Source organism: Microtus oregoni, unplaced genomic scaffold, assembly GCF_018167655.1.
Source record: "Microtus oregoni isolate MIOR12 unplaced genomic scaffold, Mior012 000038F_ref0000394, whole genome shotgun sequence".
NCBI classification, from domain to species: Eukaryota; Metazoa; Chordata; class Mammalia; order Rodentia; family Cricetidae; genus Microtus; species Microtus oregoni.
This window is the reverse complement of record NW_024543097.1, coordinates 23,697,640-23,708,220: the sequence shown is the minus strand read 5'-3', so window position 1 is coordinate 23,708,220 and position 10,581 is coordinate 23,697,640. Positions and strand designations below refer to the sequence as shown.

General features: G+C 42.7%; 1 protein-coding gene across 1 annotated transcript; it reads right to left on the bottom strand.

The window, feature by feature from the left end:
* Positions 1 to 7,197: 7,197 nt before the first annotated feature.
* Positions 7,198 to 8,136, bottom strand: LOC121433515 (olfactory receptor 6B2-like). Its single transcript, XM_041631968.1, has one exon. It carries the CDS (start codon positions 8,134 to 8,136, stop codon positions 7,198 to 7,200), a length of 939 nt encoding a protein of 312 aa, XP_041487902.1.
* Positions 8,137 to 10,581: the final 2,445 nt, after the last annotated feature.

Sequence of the window (10,581 nt, the reverse complement as noted above, 5' to 3'; positions counted from 1 at the left end):
TGGGCTCTGTGGGTGAGACCCGCTCGGGACTCGGTTTTGAGCTCTTGTCCGCTGAGAGCTGAGGGGGCCTCAGGTCTAGAACCACCATAGTCTCCAGGGCAGAGCTCCCTGCCTCACTTCCACAGCTGCCTCCTGGAGACTTCTTAAGCTCCAAGACCCTCTGAGGCTAAGGAGGAAGAGTCTGAGGAAGCCAAGAAAGTGCTGTGGGGAGTGTGTGTGTCCCCAAAACAGTGGGAGTTCCGCCCTGGGCGTGGACCACCTTCACCAAAGCTCCCCTGCCTTTCCCATTTCTAGGAAGCCCTGTGCTCCTTCCAGTATATTGAGAATGGCTCTCCACATAGCTCTTGCATCTCGATCATCCTATTTCGCAACTCCCCTCCAGTGCGCTAGGTGTCAGTACCGGGCAGGCTCACCCTTAAGAAAGAAACTGCCTCACCTCCTAAGTTGAGGTATGTCTGACAGCTTTAGCGGTGGCATAATGGAAAAGGGTGTATGCCATTAACTTGCAAATCTTAATGGTGCTACTTAAGCTGGAGCCAGTCATCTGCCCCAAGTTTGCTCAGAGTTTTTGTTGTGAATCAACCGTGAGATATTTTTAAATATTTACTATTCAATGAGCTTTGAATCTCTGAATTCCAACCCCCCTCATTTTTTAAATATATTGTTCTTATAATAATGAGTTGTATTTGAACTTTTAAAAAGAATTCTTCACTTGTTCACGGAGGAACAAGTGAAGTCTATGATTTTAAGTCAGGGATTCTTTTTCTCTCTCGCCTTATTGCCAAAATAATATAAGCGTCAACAAAATGACCTAGGAAGTATTTGCACCCGTTTTATTTTCCCTGGATGCTTGTGAGTAGAGGGTTTCTTGATGGGGGTTGAGGCTGTCCCGAAGCTGTTGGAGGAACTCCACAGCCACTCAGAGGAAGAATAAGCCTACTTGAGTGGCAGCTCTCTCCTCCAGCAAGATTTTTCTTTAGAAGAGTTGAGTGAGGAAGTTTCCCAAATGACAACAGAAGACTGGGAACTCCAGCAGGAAGTCAGAAGAAGAGAATGGAGAATGGAAGCTTTATCGTCTACTCCTTGGTGAATGAGTTTTAAAATCACATTTGGTTGAAACAAAACTTTAATCTCCTTTTTGTAGGGCTTCATGAGTATACGGGAAATGCTCAAAATGTCATACTTAGAAAAGGGAGGTGTCTAGAAGAACCCAAATGAAAGGAATGTTTGGCCCAGTGAGCAGAGTAGGGAATAAGCCTCACAGGAGGTTGTTTGAAGTTTGTCTGCATAAGGTAACGCCTTGACTTACCACTTACAGTGCTGCAAAAATGATAATCCCCCAAAGATAAGCAAATAACGATGAAATTCTTTTTTTTAAATATTTATTTATTATTTATTATGTATACAATAGTCTATCTGTGTGTATGTCGAAGGCCAGAAGAGGGCACCAGACCTTATTACAGATGGTTGTGAGCCACCATGTGGTTGCTGGGAATTGAACTCAGGACCTTTGGAAAAGCAGGCAATACTCTTAACCACTGAGCCATCTCTCCAGCCCTGAAATTCTTTTAAAAGTATGTACAAGGTATCCGTTGGAAACTGGAGGAAAAGTAGAGGAATCAAACAGAAAACAGTGACTTCATGAAAATAAAATCTTTCTGCACAGCAAGAGAACAATTAAGAGAAGTGATGGCCTGTAAAACGGGAGAAAATCTTTGCTTGCTACTTATCTGTCGTAGGATTGATATGTAGACTATACAAAGAACTCACAAAACACCAACCAGCCCAGTCAATAAATAGGCCCGTGAAATGAACCAATAGACCTGTGAAATGGGCAGATAATTCTCAAATGATGAAACACCGGTAGCCAATAAACATGAAAAATTTAAGGACATCATTAGTGATTAAAGAAATACAATTAAAAGTACATTGCTACCCCACTTCACCCAAGTCAAAATGACAGTCAAAAAGAAAATGAATAACCACAAATTTTGGTGAGGATGTGGACAAAAAGGAATATTGATATATACACTGCTAGTGATAATGTATATGCTAAACTAGCCTGTATGGATATCAGTATGGAGATTCTTCAAAAAAAAACCCTGGAAATAGAGCTACCATATGATCATACTATACCACACCTAAGCGCTTACCCCAAACAATTCCAAGTCAACATGCCATGAAAATACACTTGCACCTCAATGCTTATTACAACACTGTTCACAATAGCTAAGTTGTGGGGCCAACCTGTGTCCAGCATGAGAAGAATGAAGAAAATGTGCTAGATATAAAAATATAATTTTGTTCGGCCCTAAAGAATCTTGAAATTTGGAGGAGGAGGAAAGAATGCAACTGGAGAGTATCATGTTAAGTAAATTAAGTCAGAAAGGCCAAAATTCTCATCTTTTCTCTTGTTTGGGCGTCCTAGAGTTTATAGATAAACTCATGTATGTACTGATGGTGTAAAAGTGGAAGGGAAACTGGGCACCCAACGAGCGATGTGGGATGTAAAGGGTGAGAAGAGGGTCATGAGGTGTGGGGAATGTTCAAAGCACATTACATGCATGCGTGGAAGTAGCTTGTGAAACCTATATAATATTTTGAGTCATTAAAATGAAAAAGACATACACAGGCCTTCACAAATCAATTATATGATAACCTTAGTAGTTCTGTGTTGAAGAAATTGAATTTGTAATTTTTAAAAAATCACTTAACCAAAAATGAAGTTCTTAAATATGCATACTTTCCTGAAGAATTTTGCTTGATATGTAAACATATAAATTTGTATAATCCCCTTCAAAAACCAGAAGAGAGAATGCTTACCACCACATGTTATGATGTCATAACTGTCAAAGACAGTACAAAAATTTAAGAACTCCATAGATCAATATCTCTTATGAACATATACAGGAAAATCCTTAAGAAAACATTAGCAAATTGAATCCAACAACATATAAAATGAGAAGAGAACACCAGATGCAAATGCCATCTAGTCAAAGGATACAAAGCCAACTGACGTTTGAAAACTTACTAATATAAACAAAACAGGAAATATATGTGATCAGAGTGCCTGATACAGGAAAAGCACTGGACACACTAAATCCTCATTTATAATAAAAGAACACATCTGCTCCAATAAAGGCTTTAGGACAACTGCCTCATCTTCAGAAAGCCCTGCCCACAAAACCATAATGCTAACATCAAGTAGAGAAAGAATGAGATTTGCCTTCTGAATAAAAAGCAATCCTCACACTTACAAAGCAATGAAACCCCTAAGTCATGTCATAAGTACAAAAGATATAAACAGAATGCATGTGGGAAAGAAAGAAAGAAAAATATCTGTAGATGATAATTATTTTTACTCAGAAAACCCAAAGGAGATAGTAGAAAAGCTCCTTGAATGATGAGTAAGTTCAGCCAGGTTGTGCAATGCAAAAAGTCACACAGAATTACAGTATTCTGTATACTAAAAGCATATAAGTCAGAGCTGAGTAGCAGATAGAATTCAATTTATGCTTGGTCTGAGTGAACTGTAATACTTGAGTTTAAGTGTAACACATCTGTAGGCTACAACATATAAAATATCGTAAGAAATCAAAAAGCCCTCAAAAATGGAGAGGCTTACATATCACAGATCAGAAGAAATACACCAGGTTGATTTTTCCCAAGCCGATCTATAGGTTTAATGGAGTTCCCATTAAAACCTTCACAAGGATGTTTTAATAGGTAGAGACAAACTTTATAAAACTACAGAAATGTAAAGATGCTAGATTGCCCATGATGGATTTAAACAGAAGAATAAAGTCAGAGGAACTTTACTAATGCTGCTGTCAATCAGGAGCGTGCAGTGGTTCTGGAGGCTATGGTATGCAAAAAACAAGAGCCAGAGAAGCAGAGAGAGCTGCCACAACAGAGCCCGCACAGATCTCAGCTGTTTCTACAGTGGTGCAAACATAGTTCCGTGGCCTAGTGGGAGAGCGATTGGCTAGCCATGGGGAAAGCAAATGAACTGTCAATAACCTTAACACCGGGAAAAAAGGTCCTAAAATCATGTGTTTGGATGGATCATGTATTTGAATGTAATATGTAAAATCACAAAGCTTTTAGGAAAAAATAGGAGAAACATTTTAGGCCTAGGACTAGGGAAGTATTTTTTAAAAAATTATTTTTAAAAAATGAGCTATATATTTTCTCTGCTTCCCTCTCTTTCTCCCTTCAACCCTCTCCCATGATCCCCATGCTCCCAATTTACTCAGGAGTTCTCGTCTTTTTCTACTTCCCATGTAGATTAGATCCATGTATGTCTCTCTTAGGGTCCTCTTTGTTGTCTAGGTTCTCTGGGATTGTGAATTGTAGGCTTGCTTTTCTTGGGAAGTTTTTTTTTTAACTTGATATCAGAAGCATAATCCAGAATAGGAAACAGGTTAACTAGACTTTACCAAATCCAGAAATGCCTGCTGCATGAAACCCTAAGAGGATGAGAAGACAAACTCAGGTAGAGAAAATATTTACAAGCCACATATTTGACAACAGACTTGTGTCTAGGATATATAAGTAACTTCCTTAAACTCACATTAGAAATAATCCAAGATTGGGCATGGTGGCACACTCCGAAGGTCAAGAGGTGTGGTTCCGTTTATAGTATATTATGTGTTGAAATAAAAGGACAGGGAGAACAACTTGGGACATCCAGAGGCTCCAGTGTAGGGATGTGGTTGTGTGTCAGCAGTGGCAGATGTCTTCTGATGATGGGAATGCTCTGCCCCCCAACTACACTGTGTCCAGTCATCACAAGCATGCATGCTCTGTGACAGATGAATCTGTATAAATGATGGGATTTGAACAAGTGCCGTAGGGTGTGCCATAGTCGATGTCCTGTCACCAAACCGTGCCTTAGTCACACAAGAAGACACTGGTGGGAAGACCAGGCAAAGGACACATGGGACTACATAGTATATGTCTTTGCAACTTTATGTAAACCTACCATGATCTCTAAAAGAAAGCTCAAAATTACATTGTGCCAGTATAATAAAGTAACAGAATTTTACAATTTACACATAAGAGATGGGTTTTTGTGTCATAATTTTTCGAAACCCAAGAACTTGAAAGAAGAACTGCTAACCAAAGCTACAAAGTAGGGTCAAGAAATTGAAATTGTGACAGAAGACAGGTGCTCATTATTTTCTTATTAAAATCTCAAAATTGTGATGATAACAGTATCTCCTAATTAATCTGTAGATTCAGCACATTTTCATGAATGAAAACCTGTGACCGTTTCTTCTGTTGACACTGACAAGCAGATTCTAAGATGTGTAACTCCTTTCAGGAAGACTCTAAAGAAACCAGGACGACATAAACTCGAAGCACATGAATGGAGGACATGCTAGCGGATCTCACAGCATGGGAAAGACCACATGGAAAAGCCCTGTAGGACTGGTGCAGGAAGAGACAGACAGGCAGGTTGACCTGGACCAGGTCCTTCTCCAATGATTGGGTCTTGAGGGAGAAGTGCCAGGAGATGGGGGTGTGGGGTAGAAAATAGATAAAATAAAAGCTGGGGTCTTGCATAAGCTGATGGCTTATGCCCAAGCAAGTTTATTAAGAAATCCAGCAGCTTATATACTATTTTCAGGGGGAGATATGGCTAAATCAAACTGTGCTGGCAAGATAACACATGATCCTTTTGACACAGCTGCTTTAGAACTGATAAGCACAGCCCAGGGAGAAAATTAGGGTCCCCAGAAACGACAACCTTGACTCCAAGGCACGGACATGAGCCCCAGACTATCCTTGTGATAGCTACACCTGTACAAGGACACAGAGATAATATGCCTTTTGACCTTTCATCAGAGCCTCTGAGAAAGTCTTCAGTGGGTCTGGCTCCCAAAACCAGGTAGATAAAGGAAAAGGCTGGAGTTCAAAGCACAAGGATCTACATGTTCTCGCTGATTTGTTTTATTAAAGGTAACACTACCTAGGGAAGGATGTGACCTTTCAAACAATGGGTAAGTACTAGACTAATTTCAGGTCCTTGTGAAAATGGTTTCAGTTTCAGATGGATTACAAATTTAAACATTTAAAAAGCAAAGGTAGAATGTCACAGGAGAACATTTTCATGAACGTAGGGGAAGTAAGCATTTCTAAAATGTAAAATCTCTATAAGGGAATTGTACATGTTAGACATGAAAATGAAAAACTTTTCTTCGTTGTAAGACCTATGAGGTCAGAGCATATAATGAACTGGAAGGTTTTTTCTTCCAAGGGCTCAGATCTGACAAGGAGCTCGGATCCAGACAATGTAAGAAGCCCTGTAAGGAAAGAGACCAGTGTGAAAACGGGCAGAAGATGTGGGCGGCTCACCAGAGAGGCCACAGCCAATGAACAGTGAGACGCTCAGTGTCAGTACCTGCAGAACACCGCTTGCATTTGGGAAATGCAAATATAAGTCACAGTGAGAAGCCTTTGGGGCCCAGAAGAAAGGCTGAATGGAAACAGATGAACAGCACTGTGTGTTGGCCAGGATTTAGAACCTCTAGGATTCTTCTCCTACACTGGTAATGGGAGTAAAACTGGTACATAAAGTTTGGAAATCAGTTTCTTCTAAACCTGACCATACACATATCTTGTGTTTCAGCAGATATAGAAACGTACAGCCTTCATGTACCTATGTCTAGCCTAGATCCAGCTCTGCTTAGCTCACTAAACTGCATAGATTATCAATAAAATACTACCTGGATTGTATATAGCAGCGTCACACATCCTAGACAGTACCTGTAATACTGTCCACCAAGAGCAAAATACAGGACTACATGCTGATACATATGTGAATATCGCTGAGCAACAATGCATGAATCATTGCTACATGCAAAGACACCCAAACACAAACTGCTGAGCCAAAGCAGAACATGAAAGTGTATGTACTTCATGATTACAATAATGAAGCTCAAAACATCCAGATTACTCTCTGGAAATAGCAGCCAGCATAGTGGTTATCTTGACACAGAGAAGCTGCCTAGAGTTGGATTCTAATGCTTGATCTACCTGGGAGATAGTTTCCTGAGTCCACACGCAGTAAATATGTTTGGATAACAGCTTATTACTGTAGGTAATTTTATAGGTTTGTTAAATTTCATTAAAAATATTAAATAGAATATGATATGAGATTTTATTTGAATTCTGCTTGAGAATACTTAATGTCTACTGAGGAGTATTACCCAGGCCCAGAGTCCTTCTCAGAGCATCCTTAAATTCAGTGTTCCTCAGACAGTAGATCAAAGGATTCATCATGGGTGTGAGGACAGTGTACACAGCAGAGATGAGCTTGTTGGAGCTCCGGGAATCGATAGCCTGGGGCCTCACATACATGAAGATCATGGCCATGTAGAAGAAGGTGACCACAGTGAGGTGGGAGGCACAGGTGGAGAAGGCCCTCCACCGTCCTGTAGCTGAAGGGATATGAAGCACAGCCAGGGTAATGTATCCATAGGAGAGGATGGTGGCTATGAGGGGGAACACCAGAATGATGAAGGCCAGAATGAAGTCCACCAGCTCTGCTGTAGAGAAGTCGGTGCAGGCCAGCTTGAGGATGGGGGAGATGTCACAGAAGAAGTGGTTCAAGACGTTGGAGCCACAGAAGGTGGCACTGGAGATAAAATATACCTTGATCATCGAGATGGTGAAGCCACTAGCAAAAGAGAAGGCCACGAGCTGGACACACAGCCCCGTGGTCATGATGACTTGGTAGCGCAGGGGATGGCAGATGGCCACATAGCGGTCGTAGGCCATGGAAGCCAGGAGTACACACTCCGTGCACACCAGGGAGCTGAAGAAGTAAAGCTGAGTCATGCAACCAGCAAAAGAGATGCGTTTCCTCTGCAGGAGGAAACCGTCCAGCATCTTGGGGATGATGTCTGACACATACCAGATCTCTAGGAAAGACAAGGAACCCAGGAAGTAGTACATGGGTCTGTGGAGAGAGGCGCTGCTCCAGACAGTGAGGATGATGGCCAGGTTCTCCACCAGCACGAAGAGGTAGGCGAGCAGGAAGAGGAGGAAGAGCAGGTACTGCAGCCTGGGGGTTGTGGGGAAGCCCAGCAGGATGAACATGCTGACCTTGGTGATGTTCTCCCCCCTCATCCTTCTGCAGCTGCAAAAGATCCACAGGTCAATAGGAAGGGCCAAGTGTCAACTGAGGGGAGAACAGGGAGCAGTCAGTAGCTTCAGGTGGAAAACAGTGGTCCTGGTTCCTCTGAGCAGCAGGGAAAGGAATTAATTTTCCTGCTTGGTCTTAAACTGGGAAGACCAATGCACTTGTGTTTGGGCACATAATGAAGAGGGGATGGGCAAGAGGGGAACTACTGAGGATAGATATTTAAGATGTAGGAAGCCTACATGGCCCATCAGGAAACTAGCTGGAGTTAAGAATGGGTTTCTGAGAGGTTGTGGGGAAAAGGGAATGCTCTTACATTGATGGTGGGAGTGCAAGCTGGTACAGCCCCTTTGGATGTCAGTGTGGCAATTTCTCAGAAAGTTAGGAAACAACCTTCCTCAAGACCCACTAATACCACATTTGGGTATATATCCAAAGGATGCTCAGTTGTGCCACAAGGACATGTGCTCAACTATGTTCATAGCAGCATTATTTGTCATAGCCAGAACCTGGAAACGACCTCGACTGAAGGATGGATAAGGAAAATGTGGTACATTTACACAATGGAGTACTACACAGCAGAAAAAAAATAACAGCATCTTGAATTTTGCAGGCAAATGGATAGGGCTAGAAAATATCATTTTGAGTGAGGTAATCCAGACCCAGAAAGATAATTATCACATGTACTCACTCATAGGTGGTTTTTAAACATAAAGCAAAGAAAACCAGCCTACAAACCACAATCCCAGAAAACCTAGATAACAATGAGGACCCTAAGAGAGACTTACATAGATCTAATATACATGGGAAGTAGAAAAAGACAAGATCTCCTGAGTAATTTGGGAGCATGGGGACCTTGGGAGAGGGTTAAAGGGGAGGAGAGATGCAGGGAGGGCAGCAGAGAAAAATGTAGAGCTCAATAAAATCAATAAAATTAAAAAAGAATGTGTTTCTTTACTGTGCTGCTGGATTTGGGTTCAGTATTCAGGAAGGGCTTGTATTGGCTTCTCCAGCCACCATCAGAATCCACCCCTTGTTCAATCATGGCAAGCATACACACACACACACACACACACACACACACACACACACACACATGTATGTATGTATTCCCCTTGAATCATAGGTGCCAAAGCTGGTGTTTTCTCTGCTCTACTTTTATCATAAACATTTATCATGGAGAAAGCCAGGATAGACAGGGCTGTGTGCGCTACCCTGTAGGGGTGAATATAGCCAAGGCTTTGCTCCTTAGTCTTGACGCAAGAGGACAGAAAGGACTGTGTTCCTGCCATGCTGGAGATGTGAGTGTAATGGTCTAGGCTGCTGCTGTGACTCAGTGAGGTCTCCATAGTGTGGCCAGCTTCCCCCACGCAGCCAGCACACACCAGAAGGAACTCACATCTGCTCACACACCCTGACACTCCACATGTAATAATAACTGCAACACCGCCTTTCCTGACTATATCCAAAAGTGGTGTCTAGGAAGCTTGCTTAATTTGAATGCAGTGTTGGGAAATCAACTTAATTTAAAAATAGAAAATCCGCGGCCAGAGGAGGTCTAGGAAAGTTCCTGGAAGCCCTTTGGGGGAAGAGTTTGTCTCAGCAGATAAAGAACAATGCCCTCTGGGGCCACCGCTGCAGTTCTGAGAACACTGGTTAGAAAGTTGCAGAGAAAGACGAGGTACTGCAGTCCACGCATACTGAGGCAGGAAGGCCTCATGGTGTGGCCGGAAACATTGCATGGTGTGGCCGGACACGGCAGGATGGAGCTGTGGCCACAGAAAGCTGAGGTGCAGCCGGGGATCCCTGAGGCAAATGCTGACCTATTGCAGTTCCAACAGTGAAGGAAATCAAAGAAGACTAGGACTGAGTATTACAACTTACAGAAGCTAGTTCACTCATGGGAACAGGGACTAGGCCCAGGTCTCAGAAGCACTGACAGAATCGGACAAGAGTTCCAGAGCAGTCTTACTCAAGGTGGACAGGGAGCAGACACAGAGGTGGCCACATGAATGCATATGGTGTAAGCCTCCAATATTCCTGCAGCTCAGACAAAAAGATTTGGGACAAGATCTGGACATCAGGCAACCAAGCTGACCCTGAACTAAATAGGGAGTGTGTGCGTGTCGGGAGCGGGGGTGGTTCCAGAGGCTGCTCAGGATCCTGGGAAACTGGTGGGCAAAAGGGATGTCAGGAGCCTTAGCCCCTCCAACTAGGGATCCTGGGCATGGAGTTATAAAGGAGGCAACACCCACCAGCTCACATCCACAGAGCAGCCAGAGCCAAGCCCACTGTTCATTCAGGAGGCTAAGTCTGGGCCTAGGAGAGGTCCCACATCCACAGATAGTTCTTGAAGGTAGCAGAGTGTCACCAAATAGGCGCAGACTATTTTCTACAGACACTGAGACGTGTGCCAGCTTTGGATAGAAGAC

Coding starts and splice junctions, on each gene's coding strand:
- LOC121433515 (XM_041631968.1), bottom strand. CDS start 8,136: ATGAGGGGGGAGAACATCACCAAGGTCAGCATGTTCATCCTGCTGGGC.